The sequence below is a fragment of the Scomber scombrus genome, chromosome 14, assembly GCF_963691925.1.
Source record: "Scomber scombrus chromosome 14, fScoSco1.1, whole genome shotgun sequence".
In the NCBI taxonomy this organism is placed as follows: domain Eukaryota; kingdom Metazoa; phylum Chordata; class Actinopteri; order Scombriformes; family Scombridae; genus Scomber; species Scomber scombrus.
The window spans coordinates 5,369,893-5,388,258 of NC_084983.1; the positions used below are offsets into that span (position 1 = coordinate 5,369,893).

At 42.5% G+C, this 18,366-nt stretch overlaps 1 protein-coding gene and 1 long non-coding RNA gene across 2 annotated transcripts in view; one reads left to right on the forward strand and one right to left on the reverse strand.

Annotated features, from left to right (window-relative positions):
- Nucleotides 1–2,315: 2,315 nt before the first annotated feature.
- Nucleotides 2,316–15,479, forward strand: LOC133994374 (uncharacterized). Its single transcript, XR_009927101.1, has 4 exons — nt 2,316–2,449; nt 2,548–2,633; nt 14,150–14,326; nt 15,368–15,479. It is a non-coding gene; the product is annotated as an uncharacterized LOC133994374 (long non-coding RNA).
- auts2a (activator of transcription and developmental regulator AUTS2 a) overlaps nt 10,729–18,366 on the reverse strand; it is a 306,851-nt gene continuing 299,213 nt past the window's right edge. Inside the window, 9 exon segments of the mRNA XM_062432791.1 lie at nt 10,729–13,402; nt 13,593–13,845; nt 14,008–14,091; nt 14,179–14,259; nt 15,401–15,542; nt 16,283–16,354; nt 17,502–17,531; nt 17,921–17,992; nt 18,088–18,183. Of these exon segments, the coding sequence (XP_062288775.1) occupies nt 12,106–13,402; nt 13,593–13,845; nt 14,008–14,091; nt 14,179–14,259; nt 15,401–15,542; nt 16,283–16,354; nt 17,502–17,531; nt 17,921–17,992; nt 18,088–18,183 (2,127 nt within the window). The 3' untranslated portion in view covers nt 10,729–12,105.

An 18,366-nucleotide genomic window follows, 5' to 3' on the forward strand; every position in this document is an offset into this window, starting at 1 on the left:
TCTTCATCTCCCAGTCTGGGAAGAGGAGGAGGAGGAGGAGGAGGAGGAGTAGAGCGCTGGTACACCAACCATCCTAGCAGCCTCTCCTCTCCTTGTCTTCCCCATTTGGTCGATATGGAGTCATCTGTTAAGGGCCGACCCTTTACAGCCATTGCATCTCAGCATCGACTTGGGTCACTATTTCCGACCCCACGCCGTTCACATTCCGATGACTAATATGTGACTTTTGATGAATGACCTTCCCCTCCGCGCTCTAGGGAGAACTAGGGAGCAGCGGTGGTTGCATGCTGAGATTATACTCAGTCCGAGAACATCATGTTATTTCAAGATCCTCCTCTCTCTCTCGCTCTCTCTCTGGGGGTGAAGAGGGGGCCTTGTCTTGTGAGCTTCATGGATCAGTGAGGTGATGCTCATCAGTGGATGTGACATTTAATTCACTGGCGGGAACGCTGCGTGTGACGCCAGCGAAAAAGAGAGAGCATCACTTAGCCGGTTGCCACAGGAGAGACCCTGCGTGTGAGGAAATTAGTGTCATCAGGGTTGCTCCCACATGTGGCTTGGCTGTTTCAGATCCAGCCACATGTGCACACAAGCAGGACACCTGGTTTAATATCCTCTCTCAGTGTTGTACTGTATCTTCACACGCACACACAGGACCCAACAGTAACTTAGATTTGTGTTCTGTTGTCTCTTTATCTTCCTGGGGTGAAGCTGCGAAATTGAAACCAAGGGGAAGGACCGTGTTTTAGAACCTGTGGACCAAAGATGGAGGTTACACGGTTCAGGCCAGCTCAGTCGTTTACAATGTGATTTGTACTTTTAATCTGCGTCTCGGCCGGACTCTATTATAGGTGATCAACCTCCAATGCCATATCATCGAGAGAATACAATAGAGGCCAGTGATAAAATGTAGCCTTGGCAAGGGAATGGAGCTCGGTTTCCCTTTTTTCTCCCTCTGATGATTGGGGTCATCTCTATTATTGCCAAAGCGGTGTCAGTGATATATCATATGTGTGTCTCTCAGGGTCTGTCCATGTGTGTTCATACGTATTAGTACTGGGCGTGTGTATCCATGTGCAGTCGCATCACCCTGAGTGGCCACAGTGAGGGCAAAGGTCAGGGTGGTGATTTAACAGGATGGGGCAATCCCTTTTCCTTCAGCACAAGCAGAGCAGCCACCCTCTCTCCACCACCCCTACTCCCCCTCCTCAGGCTATTTCCAGCTATGCAATTAGACAATGTCTTTTCTCCATGCTGGACACGTACCTCAGGCCACCTTCACAGGCTGAAACCGCCCCTCCGAGCAGCACACCAGCCATCACAGGTGCTAAATGAGACCGAGGCTCCGGATGAGGCAGGATTATGAATTGCTGTGCAATTCCCATAGAAGTCATCGGTCTGGATTTGTCAGGCTAAAATCTTTGGGGAGCAGAATTCTTACTGGAGAGAGCATCGGTGTAATAGATTTCATAGAAGAGATTTAATCACATTTTACAGACTCAGACTCAAGAGATTCACATTTCCTTTCTTATATCGGAGGTTCCAGAAATAATGTTCAGGGATAGTGGGAAGGTTTATCATGTAGGTATGAAGAGTAGACAAAAAAAATAGTAAATAGACTGTATTTACATAGTGCTTTTCTAGTCTTTTGACCACTCAAAGTGCTGTTACACTACATGTCACATTCACCCATTCACACACTGAGGACATGAGTCGCCATGCAGAGTACACCATCATTCATTCAACAGCCATGTGGAGCAATTTGGGGTTAAGTATCTTTACCAAAGACACATCGACATGTGGACTGGAGGAACCGGGAATCAAACCGCTGATCGTCCAGCCGCCCCAAAAAGGCTATCACTGCACCAAAAATCATGAAAATGACCACGATGACATCTGACAAAAATATTAAATATTATAACATACGCTATTTTTTTGATTGTAAGGCTACTATACTGCATTAAGGCTTAAAATTGTTATGAACAAGAGCAGGACAGAGAGCAGGATTATCAGTAAAGAAGTGTTTATTGTGAAGTTGAGAGCAGATGGAGGCTGATGGCAGGGAGAAGGGAGAAGGGAGAAGGTGAGCTGATGAGAGGCAGGTGTGTTGACCGGGCAGAGTGACGAGCAGACTGCAGGCAGGTGTGAGGGCTGAGCAGAGCCAGGAGAAGGAAAGGAGAGCAGGGAGGAGAACCACGCCTATGCTACGATTACATACAGACAAAAACAAAAAAGGGGAGACCTGGATAAACAAGGGAGGGGAAAAACACAGAGAAACACTAGAAGTCTGCAGCTGAGCCAGCTACATTCACAACAAAAAAAGTTCCTGTTCTGTGTTAATGAGGAGGTTGGGTCTGAGAGGCCTCCAGTGGATACCCAGAAGAAAACAACCTGTCCAAAACGTCAGCGTCACGTGAAGCATGATGACCTTTAAACAGTTTCAACCAAGGTAAGTGCCACATTGTTTTCTCAGTAAGGTTGTCTCACTGTTAATGAAACATATTTAAAGCAGGATTGCCTTCTAACAGTGTGATTCTGTCTCTTTAGAAAAGACCTTTTGGGGGGAAGGCAGGTGTGTAGTTTCAAGCAGTGGCTGCTACGCTGACATCACCCTCCTCTGAGACTGCACCACAGTAAGTCTCCTGTTTGTCTAACATTTACGAGGCAGTGTTGTTGACATGATCTGTCAGTGCTCGTGTGCTTGTTGACTCGCCGCTGTAACTTTTTATATGTCAATTACTGGCGGGCCAATAATGTCATAATGTTTGCTGCTGATATGTCACATCCTGTCAGTGTTTTTTTGCCGTCACGCGGATGATGCCTTCATACTGATGATTAATGTGGTGAAAATGTTACTCATGTTTGCAGCCTGAAATAGAATTTGTGGCTTTTTCTCCTTAAGTTGTTGTTTTTCACTCACTGGTCTCTCTGCTACCTGATGGTTATATTGTGTGTTTGCTTTGTGGATAGAAAAACATGACTGATGCCTTTACCGCTTGCTCACATAACAGGCCTTTATCACAGCAGACATGTTGACACGTCACAGCAGGAGAAGGCAGATCAGGTGTTATACTGGCTGCGTCCCATTTAGATGAGCTGGACTCCAGTACTGGGCATGCTGGCTCACTGGGATGAATTATTTTGGACACTTAACTGAGAAATCAGGAATGTGATTAGTCACACTTGTGTTTCATAATATGATAAGTTAAAATGTCTACTGTGAGAATAGGATTATATATTGCTGTACTAGCCTGTATGGAGATTTTTGCACAAATATACATCCACTTTGTCTCCACACTCCCCATATTCAGCTGTGTTATTAGAGACATATTTTACCTCAAAGTCTGGGTTATTTTAACTATTCATAATGAATTATTGAAAAGAATAAGATGCAGTCTCTGGCCACTTCATTAGGAACACCTGTGCAATCTAATTCAATCCAATACAACAGCTCTGCTTTAAATTCTACATTTTTGAAGTTTATACATTTTCAGTTTTTGTTAACATTTTCAAAACAGTGATAATTCTACTTTATGTTTATTACTGATGTCATAATAAGTGATGGTGGTGTACTGAGGTGCATTATATTGAATTGTGTTCCTAATATTTTGCCCCCCTCATGTATGTTAATGTAGTGGACAAAATATTAGGAACACCATTCAATATAATGCACCCTAATACACCACCATCACCACTATGACCTCAATAATAAACATAAAGTACAATTATCACCTTCATGACAATGTCAACAAAACATGTTTATGAAAATGTATAAGCTTTATAAATGTAGCATTTATAGCAAAGCTGTTGTATTGGATTAGGTTACACAGTTGTACCTAATAAAGAGGCCAGTGAGTGTATATTGATTATATTGTATGGTGTATGCTGCTACACTCATTGACAATCTAAACTCATATCTATGTACTGATGGTCATCTGCCTGCGTATTTGACAGGTAGAGTTAGTGCTGAACTTTCATTAGAGTGGAAATGATTAGTCTATTTATTGATCTGCAAAAAAACAAGAGCATTATTTTGGTGAAGTTATTTCTAAAGCAAAAGTGTCAAACTTTCTCTGGTTTCAGCCTCTCGAATGTGAGAATGTGTTGCTTATCTTTTGGTTTTATATCAATGAATATTTGTGTGGGGTTGTGAAGTCATGCTGCAGCAAAACAAGCCAGCTGCAGATGTCACCTTGAATTCTGGGAAACTGCGATGGTTTTTTTCCCCCCTCGGGTTTATTAGAGAAGATAATCTACAGATTCCTCGATAATGAAAATAACAGTTTGTTGCAGCCATAACTTTTATATTAATACGTATATAATAATGATGTGCTGCATAGCTGACATGTGAGCCTGCTGCTCAGTGATTTTCTTCCTGTCATTACAGCTGCAGCTATTAGTCCGTTTATTCAATTAGCAGCCACTTATTACATTAATCGCTAAACTATTATAATTATAATAGACAGATTAACTGATAATGAAAATAATGTCATGTTATATTAGAAGTCATGTTCAATATAAAGCAGAGATATTAGCACTAGATGCCTAATGTGTTGTATTATAGCAGTCTCCTGGCAGCTCACAATGAAAGCAGCAGGTAAATTGCAGGGTTTAGATCTAGCATGTAGTTCATCCCTCCTACATGTTACAGATTCCACACGCCGGCGGTCCTCAAATCTCTGCTGTGTGTTTTGGCTTAATGGTGTGTGCTCCTCCTGCGTGGACTAGAAAAGGTCACAGAAGATCAAGCGTGTACATCCTCCTCATTCACATAATAACGCCTACCATATGAGCCGTCTGACCGAAATGTTCTCGAGGCAGGAAAAAACAGCTCCGGCAATAATTAAAAGTTCATCAGTCAGCACCGATGGAGCTAACGAGGCCCTGCTGCATCAGGTCTGTGAAGGTCTTGGTAGGAATGAAATAAACCTGTTGGATTAAGCTGCATTGTTTTCTCAGTCAGATGATATCTAGGTCAACATGATGAACCTTGAGTTCTTGTCTGAGCAGGAACTAAGTAGTAAAATGCAACAATGGATTCAAAAGTGAATGTTAAGTGGAATTGTTATTGACGCTTGTGACAAAACTATTCAGAATCCAGTTATGTTCTTTCTTCTATCACATAGTAGCTGTGTGTGTTTGTGTTCGAAGGTCACGGCTGTGAGAACATTCCTGCTCGCAGATATTGGGCTCCTGAAGTGTTTTCCCTCCGTATCGCCCTGATAGAGTGTTGACACAGCTTCTGTCTTGTATCTCCAGCCTCCCGCTGCAGTTGCGTGTCGTGATATCTTCAGATACTCCGGTTTTCTATCAGCGGATCCAGTTTAGGATCGGGTGGAGTTTCATCCTCTCAATTACCTCTAACATCAAACAACACCTGTACAATATGAACAGTATGACGCGGGAGGATCAAATGAATCTATTTAAGTGAAGAAAACAATTGTCTATTTTGAAGAAGGGCGTTCAGCTGTGCTAGACTCCAACCTGCTGTCAGTTTACATTGTGCTTAAAGCAAATACGTTATCTAACGTTTCATCTTCCCCTCAAGTAGGAATTTTGAGAAATAGCGCCAATAGACCAGCTCATCTGTAGAGCTACAATGATCAGTTGATTAAGTGATTAGTCAATAATCGAGTAAAAGTTATTTCCGAAACAAAAATGCCAAAAATGTAAAGGTTCAGATTCTCAAATGTAATATTCTTTGTGTATTTCTTGGTTTTCCATTATAGTAAATGGAATAATCAACAACTAATGAATAAAATGAATCATGAAAATAATAGTAACTTGTAGACCTGACACGATAACTAGTTTTGTTGGACGATACATTGTCCCATAAATAATCATGATAAACAATATTATTGTCATTTGAAGATACCACTGATATAATGATAATATAATAGCATAATAATGCAAGGGGGGGTGGAATTGGAGAGTGGGGGCTACACGTCTGTGAACACACAGACTGCCATTATGGTTGGGGACAGAGTTATTTACCTTTAATTCTTCTACAGTCTCCACTCAGGACGTACACAGTGAGGAATGGAGGACACTACTTGCTTAGCCAATGTGACATCAATAACCTCTTAGCTGCTAATATAATAATATCAAGATCCATGTATCATACAATAAGTCCATATATAGACATGATGATGTTGATAATGATGTTATTGTATTGTAATTGGCAGGCCTAGTTACTTGCAGCCCTGGATCAGTGTGAGCAGTCAGTGTTTCAGATTATGGGATACAGACAGTGCAGCTAAAGCCTTATGATAATGTGCTGGGGTTCAGTGAAGGAGGCTGGATCCACTGTGCACTAATACATCATTTCATATTTGAGGCCAGCTTCTTGCTCTTTTGATCTCATCCTTTGCCAGAATTTAACACTAGCCTCAGATGATGTGTGTGTATGTGTGTTGCTCCCCCTCATTTAAACGATTCCACTAATGATGTACGAATGAACCCCGTGTGAGCGGTCTGAGCGTCAACTTAATCCCGGCAGAGGAACCGACAGCGTGCTGGTTAGGTTTACAGGCTTTTTTCTCAGGGGAGTAGAAACATCAGGGGGAATGTTACCACTGAGAATGGGATGCCTTCCCATTTATAAACAGGAAAGTATTTTTAGGAGCGCTCGAGAACGTTTGTTTGGATGTTATTAGAAGTGTGTCAGCAGGGAGAAAAGACTGTGAGCATTCCCTTTAGAATTGTTTTTTTCTAAGGGAAAAGGCCAGTGTATCAGGTAGAGCCGGTGCATTGTACTACTTATGATGAAATGATGGAGGACAGGTGCAGTAATAACCATAAAGGGTTGGTGAACGTAGGTTTCCATGGTAGCTTTCTTCCTCTTATGATCCCTTCTCTTTTACATAATCCACAGACAGGGTTGTTTACTATAGCACGGAGGCGTCAGCTGTTCTTGTTTGCTGATATCATGTGAGTTGAGAGGCAGAGCAAGGTGTGCCACCAGTTATGGGACAGATGACTCTCTCAGTTTCAGGCTTCATGGCTCAGACAGCTGACGAGCAGCGAGGATCCTGCTTTTATTTGCTTTTCGGCTGAGCTCAAACAGAGAGAACAAGACAGGGAAGGAGTGCCTTTCGGCACGCCATGCTGCTCTTCCAGTTTGACAGCGAGTGTTATGACGGTGTTTATGTCAGTCCAGGTAAATACCAGCCACACACTTACAGCCAGAGGAAGTGGACCTGCCAAACCGGTTCTACTCTCTAAGGACTGAGAGATGACAGGGCCACTGTTCCACCTGCTGTATGGCATCCATCCACTCACTCTCTTTTGTTGCTTCTTTTGTCTCACCTCACAGTGATGGAGTGTACACTGATGCCACCTTGTGTTCAAAACACAAACTACAGGCCTGGAGGGACAAGTGAGGGAATAGGTGCTACATTTAAAATAATGTAATAATGAGCTTTTTTTAGTGGAGGTTTGCAGGTTTTGATCATTTCATGTTGTACAGGATCAAAGTAAAATACCTCAGGGATCTACCTCAAGACAATGAAGAAGTGTTGTTGTTCAAAACTGTGAATTAAATAGTTGTTTTTAGCACAACACACAACACAAGTCGGCAGGTAATTAAAGCTGAAAAAGTGCAGCCAACAAAGAAATAACAGAACTGGAATAATTCTTCTGTTAATTAGTCAGGCAACAGAAAATACCTTTCAACCACTAACAGCTTTTCAAATGTGACTGTATGCAGGTTTTTTTTAACTGACACACTTTTGGACAAAAAAGAAGTTTGAAGACATCACATCAGGCTTCATTCACTATTTATTTAGAGATTTTATAGATGCATTAAAAAGGAAAAAAAGAACGCCTGCACACTGTCTACACATGCTCAATAAAGATACTTTTTAATAAATAGACATGTACCTGGAGAAGGTCAGTGACGGAAACATTGTATTTATTAAAAAAATATCTTTATTGAGCAAGAGATGACGCTGCGCAGGTGTTCTTTTTTTTACTTTTTAATATGTGTTCACTCTACCAACACACCTGTTAACAAGAAACATAAATAATATAATACAGTCGTACAAAAGACTTTGTCCTAAACATATTAAAACAACACAAGATTTGTCTATAACCATAAAAACAAATAGGAGCAATCTGCAACAGTGAATTTAATGAGGTTTAAAAACCTCAGAAGACGAGCAGTCAGCAGAGAGAGCACATTTTACCATGTATGTTTATTTGCAGACATTTCCAGAGAGGGATTAGGTGATAATGAACGTATTCATTAGTCGCAGCCCTAAAAATGTTTATTTGATCTGTCTCCGTGTTATTTTGGAGTTTTTAAGTAGATCGGTGTCAGGATTTCACTACATGAAACCTTCTGTAGTCCACAGAGTAAAGAAACATGACATGCTGAACAGTAAAACACCAGAGCTGCTGACTGGTTTTATGCTGTTTTGTCTCATTTTTCCTCTCTGTTGTTGTTGTTGTTGTTGTTGTTGTCGTCAGCTGTCAGTGTGCTGCTTGATAAAGAAGTTTTATTTAGAGGATCCCATTTGCACTGAAACCCCATCAGACACCCTGCTGTCAGACCTCATTAATCAGGCTGCCTATCAGCACAGATTGGGTAATGCCTCTTTTTTGCAGCCGAGTAGCTTCTCCGTTCTGTTCAGGCAGTGACTTCATCCCATTCTTGACAACAACTAAATCTGGCTGCAGTTTAAGTCAATTATAACAACTCTGGCTGACTGCGTAGGTTTTAGAAATGAAATTGGTGTACACAGAGTGGATGCTTCATCAGTTCAGGCACCTTTTCCCCTCCTATAATAATGACAACTGTAGGATCGGTTATTTGCTGGCTTCTGCAAGTTGTACAATACACTCAGTACCCGTCCTGTGTGGGTTCTCACACAAAAGTCATTTACTTGTGTTTGTCTTCCTGAGCCCCAGCTCCAGACTGTGTGTGTGTGTGTGTGTGTCTGAGGATGTGGCAGACGAGACGTATGGAGGGAAGAAGCTTAGATACATTAAACCTGCAGCAGAGGCTGAAAAGCTCGGTTCTGTCCGGTGGAGGAAGGATTTGTAGCAACATCCACAAGCAGTTTACTCAGGCAGTTTAGGATTTTGTTGGTCAGTGCTTAGATTAGGCTGTTCCAGAAATAGCTGATTGAAGCAGCCAGCAGCTCCGGCTGAGGGGCGGGGGGGAGAGACCATGGCTGATATGTATAATGAATCTCATGACTAAGGTAGACAAAGTACCTGCATGCATTCTTCTAGATGGTCTCTGAGCTGCTGACCTGGTTGAAGGGAGTCAGTTATTGCTGAGAGGCGGTGAGATTAGAGCTGAGACGAGTTGCACAATTTAGATTTTATAAATCCATGATAGATTCGTCCTCCTGTTGGCCCACGATGTATTTCTGTACGTTATGTTTCTTGTTCTGTTCTGTAGCCACATGTCTATTGGAGAGAGATCCTCCTCTGTTGCTCTTCCTGAGGTTTCTTTGGTCTTTGTCCTTGTTTTTAGGGAGTTTTTCTTTATTCAAATCACAGGTCTCAGGACAGAAGATGTTGTATTACTGTACAGATTGTAAAGCCCCCTGAGGCCAATTTGTGATTTTGGGCTATAGACATATATAATTGCCTTGACATGATAATTTATTGATTATCAGAAGTCACTTGTCAAACATTCACTGATCCCAGCTTCTCAAATGTGAAGATTTGCATGATAGTAAACTGAGCATTTCTGAAAATGTTGTTTGGACAAAAAAAAGCTATTTGAATATATTATCTTCTATTCTGGGAAATGTTATTGACTAAGCCATTAAGTCAAGGTATCATCAGGTCAGGTACCAACAAGTATATCATTTTCAAATTAATTAACAATCAAAATTGTACCAGCTTTAGTAAAATTGTCTTATCATCCCCTCTTCACTTACATCAGGTATAAGGGCTTTTGTGTTACACGTTTGTATATAGCAGTTTGGCGCCCTCTGCTGGTCAAAATCCTGAACTACCCTCTACTGTACTTCCCCCCTGAATGCTGGCCTGAGAGGAAAAATGAGTGTCTGTCCCAGGAGCAGGAAGCATTTACTTGGCAGGACGAAATAAAGGCAAGCCACGTTTCCTCACCAGTAATGGACTAAGCCAGCGTTTGATTGATGCATGACCCGGGTGCTGCGGTGCTAAACATCAATCAGGGAAGGGTGCATGAATGCTGTGGTTATTCAGCGTAATGGGAACGTCAATAACTCTCGCATCCTCTGATGAATACACAAGTACCGCGCCATGATTCACCAGTGAAGGCTGCTGATGTTCAAAGCACTTTTTTTTTTTTAACTGAGTATTCCTCACTCTACAAGTAGCTGATGATATGATGCATGTTTCTGCGGTTTTAACTGTTACCAAGCCATTTTCTAGTGATCCATCACCTGCTGGTACAGTAGATATCTAAGAAATTATTCATTTTGTGGTTCTGTGGGTAATCAGAGGTGATTGAAGTGTGAATACAATTGTGTATCAAGTGATCAAATCTTCATAGCTTGTACATTTGGTGAACTAGACCATCAATAGCACTTAGGATAATTTGAATGTAGGTGAGAGTTGTTTTATACCCACAGTAGTTTATTTTCCTCTATGGGACTCTAATGTGCAGAGTCATTAAATATGTCAGAAAGAAATATAGGCTGTTTACTCTGTTTAGTGCAGGAAGGTGGAGGAATAACGGCCCAAAGACGAGGTTAGTACACATTTTTTAATAACATGGCACAATTTACATAACACAAGTTTAAATGAGGAGCATGCTGAAGATTCAGTCGCTTCATTTTTTTTCTCATTTTTGTACATGATCCTAGAAAGACTTCATTTTTTTCCCCCTGTACATGGTAAACAGCAAAAAAAGGTTTTTTTCTCATTTAACAATCTTTTTGCAATACGCGTTTTTGACTAACCACTATGGCTCCGGTGGACATTTTTATGTTGGATTAAAAAACACTGCACGACATGATATCACAGAGTTTGAAGCGCACAACTAAACCTTCAGTGGACTACTAAAATAGATCTCTGCTCGTTAGAAACAAACTGTCCATAGTTTAGACTTGCTTTTTTTGTCTTTTGATTTTGTAGGTACAACAACTTAGGAAAGCACTTTTAATACACTGTTTGACCAACGGAACCTATTTTCCAAAACATGTACTTTACACTCCTATCGGGCGATGTGCTGTCATGGTGTTTCGTGTGCTGCATTCTCCCCAGAACGAGACTACTGACGACTGAGTGAAGGAAAAACTGAGATTAAAAAAAGTGTTTTAACATTTGTGCTGCTGGCTTTTTACATTAAAAATCCTTGAAAAAGCTTTTTGAAATGCAATACTGTTTCTAGTATTGTCCCCACAATTGATTAAATATGAGAAAAATGATTCTTAAAACATTACTTTTCTTTTAATCCAAATTGCTACCAACAAACCTTGTATCTGTCTGCGCTGAGCCAATGTGTTTGTCAAGTCTGAGTTGTGGAGAGAATGCAGCTTTTTGTCCTTCATTGGTACACAGTCAGTAGTGGTGAGAAGGCCAGCTTTCAGAAAGGGAGCCCAGACATTTGTTGCATAGTTGAATATGGGGTCTCTGGTACAATGCTAATCAGCTGCGTCAACAAAAAAAAAGGAAATTGCAAAAAAGCACATTCTGAATCACCGCCTAAATACTCCTCTATTTACATTTGTTCAAAGTAAAGCTTTCAAAACACTCTTTTGCATATTTGTACCATGATTTTAATCCATACAGAGCGAGCACAGTGACTGTACACATTATCTACACACTTTGCTGTCTGTCAGTGCTAAAGTACCTGTACATTCCAAAAAATGATTTCATTCTTACTCCACATCACTTCGCTATACAAGAGAAAGAATGCACACAAAAAGCTGGAGCAAACTGGAAAAAAATCTCTGAAAAATGTATTTTTTTTGTTCTGTGATTATTGGGTCTTTGTAGTTTTTATACAAAAACAATTCATCGTGTGGGCACGTCTGCCCACATAAGTTATTCACAGCTATGTTACAGTCTTGCTTTGCCCAAAGCTAAGTGCTTGGTGTGAGTTCAGTGTAAGTGAGGCACAGGGCTGCAGGGGCACTGAGTCTACTGAGGCTCAGCTCACCGTGCCTCAATGTCTTTGTGAGCCGGTCTGTCTCTGATATCTGTGGCCATGGGAGTAGTCCGTCTGGGTGAGCCTGGGCGGGCGCCCAGTGTGGGGATGAGCGGTGGCGGGGCACTCAGAGAGGCGGTGGGTGGTGTTTTGTTCAGAATACCGTTCTGATGGGCTGCAGCGGCGGCTGCTGCTGCTGCCGCGGGGCTGACTCTGGAGTAGTGCATGCCCGGAAGTCCAGGGGCCATGAGGCCCTGGGCAGGGTGGGGCATGTGTCCGTCAAGGGCTGGATGGTGCATTGCTGGGTGGAGGCGCCCGTGCTCATAGTCCTCTCTGAGCATGTTGAGGCGGTCACGCTCCTCCAGCTGGGCACGCTCCTGCTCCCTCCTCTGCTCCAGGGCCAGATGGTGGGGGTGGTCACGGTTAAAGTCATGAGGCTCACGGTCCCTGTAGGAGCGCTCGGCCTCGTACAGACGTGGTGCTGTCAGCCGGTGCAGAGGGTCATTCCTTAGCAACAGTTCCCTGGTCAGAGGGTCCCGTCTGTGAATGTCCAGGCCCCTGTAGGCATCCCTCATTGGGTCCCAGTGGAAGGCGGGGTAGGGGAACCTGTCAGCTCCTGGGATGGGGCTTATACCCATGAAGGGCGCCACCACTCGAGTTCTCTCCAGACTGCTGATGCTGTTGATCGGATGGACTCCAGCCATGCCCATGGGCATAGGCATCGAGGAGGGAGGGTGGAGATTTGAGGAAGGAGGGTGGAGATTTGAGGAGGGAGTCAGGAGGTTTGAGGAGGGAGGGTGGAGGTTTGGCGTAGTGGGTGGCTGTGGTGGGTGCTCATTTGCCCTCTCTGTAGCTCCCTCTTGCTCCTCCTTCCTCTCCTCCTTCACTTTGACCTCACTGCTCTTTTTCTGGTGCTCGTACGGCAGCTCTGCCTTCTTCTCCAGGACCTCCCTGCTCAGGCCGCCATTGGGACGTTCCAGGCTGGTCTGCCGGATGTAGGGTGACGCCGTCCCCCTGTTGGACACTTTGTCCTCTGACACCCGGCCGTCGTGGATGACGGGCGTGTCCTTGTCACTGTGCTGGTTGTCTTTGAGCTTGTGGTCATCTGTGCCACTGTCCTTCCAGGAGTCTGAGTGCTCCCTCTCCCTCTCTTTGGCCTTGTTCTCTTTGTCCCTCTGAGGCTCTGCAGGCACGGGGGGCAGGTGGTTTCTGTGGTGCTCAGGAGGCCGGCTGTGGCCAAGGAGATTGATGGGGTTGACGGGGACTGGTGATGGATGGTTCGAGTGACGCTTTTCTACAGAGTCCCTAGAGATACAAAGAAAAATTCCCACTATTAGTACTAGTAACTTGGCTTTTGTCTGATAGATTATTTGTGGAAAAAAATAAGCTAAAACATTCGGTATACAAAGGAAGTATTTAATTAAATTAAATGTATCTAGTGATCTCGAGCAAGGTAAATAGTCTTGCTGGTGTCACTCAAACAACAACCACCCACCTGTCCTTGTCGTCTTTACTGACCACCGAGTCTCGTTTGTCGGAGTCTCTGTCCCTCTCGTGCGAGCTGACCGAGGCGCTCCTCTCAGACTCTCCGGGCTTCAGCCAGGGCGGCGGTGTGGGGAAGGAGGGCGGCGTGCGGTGCAGGCGGTTCCATGGCTCCTGGTGGCTGTTGTTACCGTTGGTGTTGAAGTGCTGCTGTGCGTTGGGGCCATCTTTATGGCCGAACATGGAGTTGGCCGCTGTTAGGGATTCTATACGTGGAAAAGCACAGCAGGACACAAGTTAAATGTGTATCTCGACAACTTGTCTGAATTTAAATTCCATTCTGCTGATGTCCATATACACCTTAAATGACTAACTAGGGCATATTACTAACTCCAACATGAAAGTATAATTATTGTGTAGTAACTCACTTAGTGCTGGATTCCCCAGTCCTCCAAAGGCTGATGAACTGAGGGCTCCCAGTCCTCCAAATGATGTAGGCCTACTGAAAGGTTCTGCAAGGAGACACAACATGTTAGCATGCATATAATCATCCTAATGTTCCTCTTTCAGATCAGGACTGGACCGAAGGGTCCACTTACCTAAGTGAGATGCTGGAGTGAGGAAGTTTCCAGGATGGTGGGGCGGATGTCCAAAGGGACCTGCTGATGGGTGTGTAGGACCTGAGGAGCCAATGACAGAAGGCATGAGGAAAACATCCATCAACTATGGACTGTGATATTACCAAAAGTAAGAGATGTTTTAAATAGTTTCTTAAAAAATAGCCGTTGTGTGTCAGCAGCCATGCTAGCAGCTAGAAATAGGCACAGTGATGCTTTGAGCTAAAACATTCTCATTAGTTTTGAAGGTATTTGCTCATAAATTGCACAAATTAAAGTATCACCAAACTTATTACAATTCACCCTGGCGGCAAACAGCTGACATTACTTAAGTGCTGACATCTCACTAAAGTCCAGTCGGCTACTTTATTATATTAAATTTTTGATTCTGATAAAATCGTTTTAATAAGCATCAGTCCCGCCCCCACATACTCTCTAAGAATAGCTGAGAGGTTATGTCCTGCTGAGAGTTGTCTTCAGTGTTTGATAAATATTAGCAAAATAATTGATGACAAAACACATTAAGACATGCATTGAGTGCACAGACGGGACATCCTCACTAGATGGACTACTTTGGAAAATAATGGTGGTAACTTGATGATTGCACAGTAAGTATTAACAAGTCCACTGACAGTGCTGCATTTTCCATAAATGCTACACAGATGTTCATGGGCTTTATGATTGAAAAATGACTGAGTTTTGATTGAGTCTTTCCTTATACTGTGGTTTTTACAGCAGCGCCATCTCTAAGACGCACACTAATAATTATAAGATTAGTGTATATGATGGAATAGTGGCATTAAAATGTGCCAGATGCCACCAAATTTGGACTTTTACAGCCTAAATGTTTATCCGGGGGGGCTTCAGACCTCCTCTAGCCGGCTACTCCAAAGCCCTGCCTAAAGCCATACTGCTACTGTGGCAGAAAAGAAAAAAATATATGGTTGAAAGCTCCAGAAAAACCTAGTGAGTGGACCTTTAGCAAAGGTTTTTATTCAAAAGAGTATTCAGTAATTGATGTCATAGAGATGTACTACATTCATTATAATGTCCATGTTGTTTTGGTTTTGCTGTCATGCTATATTACCACCTGACCACCAGGTAGTGATCGACCGCTGGTTTATGTCAATAGCTGCTATCATTAACCATCAATCTTTTCTTTTTTGCCCAGAGCAGTGATACACACACACACACACTCACTCACCTGCAGCGGAGAAGAGCGTGGCGGGCCGTGCCAGGTCGTTGGGGTGATGGATGGCGCCGAAGAGGCTGGGGCCCGGAGGCCGACTCAAGAACTCAGGCTTGAGTCCAAAGTCTAGCTTGTGAGGGTCGACCTGCATCTGCTGCTGGAAGACGCCAAACCGACAGAGAAACACATGTAAAACCTCTCTACACATTAAATGCATCCATCACTCGTATCACTGTGTATTTTATTATTACATCCGTTACAGTACGTGAGCGACTAGCTGTTTGCTGTCTTGCTCAAGGACACGAGGTATTCCAGGGATTAAACCTGAGACCCTCCAGGGATGAGAGTGTCCCTCTGACTGCAAAGCTGTACTGAATTACTCTCTGAGCCAAGCAGTCTCCTTCTTAATGGAGCCCATCATCATAACCTCAAGAAGCGATTATGGTTATGACTGCTGAAGGCACAATTAAAATGACTTGTTCCATTTTAATTATTTAAATGGATTTGCGTAGTGACTTGTACTCTGTGCAACAGTAGAATTAATTTCACAAATCATGGAAATGACTATACGAGTAAAAAGGTCAGCTTTAGTCTATACAGTGTTCTTATTACCACAGAATTAGCATTTAGAAAAAGAGGTGCCAACCAGAGATAGAATGTAGATAAGGAACATATGGCTCTTTTTTAAAATTATCCCACCTTAAGAGGGACATGTCAATCAACCACTGACTATACACAGTCACACAGACCATAGAAAAGGTCTTCTAATGGCCAAATCTCCTGTCAGTATGTTGATTTCTTGTATACTAACTGCAGAAGTAGCATTCAGTTAGTATGTAGCATGGAACTAGGATAGCTAACACAGTTCAGTGAGAGAGGAGTCAGATGAGTCCTCACCTTTACTTTCTGTTGGTGGTGGTATATCTGCCAGGCGATATGGACGTGCATGGCGCACCACTTCCCTGGTTTCTGTAAGCACAAGATAAAAGCATTGTGTCACAATCCTATTCTTTACTGTGAATGACTAATGCAACAGAGGATGTATTATGTATGTACTAACTTGTTGCTTGATAATAAAGTAGTGAGTGAGCAAGTAAATATCTCATATCTCATGTTCTCATTTTTATTTAATGTATACAGTACTGTATTATTCATGCAAATTATTTTTAAACCTGCAATGTTGATTTTTGGCCACTTGGGGGCAGCACAACAAGCTAGAAAGACAACACTGACATATTGTCACTGTAGATGATTTTGTGAATGCAAATATTAGCTTTTTGCAGTCAGGAGGCACAGAGCAGCATAGACATTCAATTGGCGTCATATTTTTGGTTAATATAATAATATGTTAAATTTAATATCTACTCTTCTTTTAGCTTCACCAGTTCCTGAGAAAAATATGCAACTTTAGCTGCTAAATCCTCCATTATATTCACCAGCTAGTTACTAACTTTGTAACGTATACATGGTTCATAAGAGCTTTTTTTTTTTAGTGAATCTGGAAATGATATTGATGAGAGTGGTAAGTGGTGAATCAACACAGTGAGCTGAAAGATAACATTTTGCAGAGTCAGGAGATAATTGTAACAGCTGCTACGTTGGCTAAGTTGCTGATTTTATAAATAGTGATCAGTGCAACTTTACACCGTCTTGACTCATCAAGAAGAGTCAAAAACAGCATACTTGCCATTTTTACAACGGTCTTGTTTATTTGCAGACGTGATGTGACATCTGACCTACTGATACTTTAATACGGTACATGTGGCACCTTTTAATCACATAATAAAGATACAGTCTACAATAGTGATTAGTGATAATTACAGCAGTGATTAAATGGTCTTGTTTGAAACTAGACTGTCAACCAGTGCTGTGTACATCTATCTTTAAACAATTTCCACATGCAGCAGCTCCATTGTTCTACAAAATGAGTCTACTTGTTGGCGTTTAAACTAGCACACTCTGCCTCTAAGTGCAGTGTTCATTTAATTAAAGACACTATTTACTCCATTTGCAAAAACCCTTTAAGGCGTCATGGTTATTATTGTGGTTATGTGTGTGTGTGTGTGTGTGTGGGTGGGTGCAGGAGACAGAGACGCTGCAGGGAATGAACACTCACCCTGTGAATGGGCCGAAACGGATCCGTTAGCTACAGGGGGGTAGAGAGAGGGGGGACAAAAAAAAAGAAAAAAAAGAGGTTGAGTCATTTTGCTGTCAGTCAAACCATTTCTAATTAGTCTCCTTGTGTGGCATTCATTATGAACCAAATTGAAATGTTAAAATTTCCCTTTAAAATTAGGCACTTTGGTAGTAATTAGCACACAGGTTTTAAACATGGTTCCTCCTTGTGACCCTCTGCATACAAATAACATGGAAATGATGGCTGAGAGGAAAGCAGCAACACACAGGATGTTTTCAACAGACTGATGGCACATCAATTCTCTAAAATGACTGAACTTGGTGTTGAAAGCCTTTTTCTGATGACTTAAATGCTTATGTAACATATACATATAGATCTGTGAGTGTGTGTGCTCTTACCCTGGGGTCTTTCTGTAAGAACGTGTGAGGGACGGCTCCAGGTCTTGTGGACACATCGAGTGGATTAGAGGTCTAGAGAACACGAGACACAGATTCAAATGAGACTCTCTATAAAAAACTCTTATTTTCAGCGTGTAATCTGCTAGTTTTGTCTGTGTGTGTCTTACTTTGGGCTGAAAGGCGCCCTGCAATGAGCTGAAGGGCCCATTCGGTGGGATGACGGGTGGAAGGCCAGACATGGCCGGCGGGTAGGAGTGGAAGAGCTGGAGAAGAAAAGAAGAAGAGGAAGTGTGAGGATGAGCAAGATGTAGAACAACTATGGCAACAACAATTCATAGCGACAGATGAACCTCAACAATCGGACTGAATTTAAGAAAACTGCTTGTATGGGGAAAAACGTAAAGATGATTGCCTACATGTTTCATAAACTGCAACTTTATTAAATA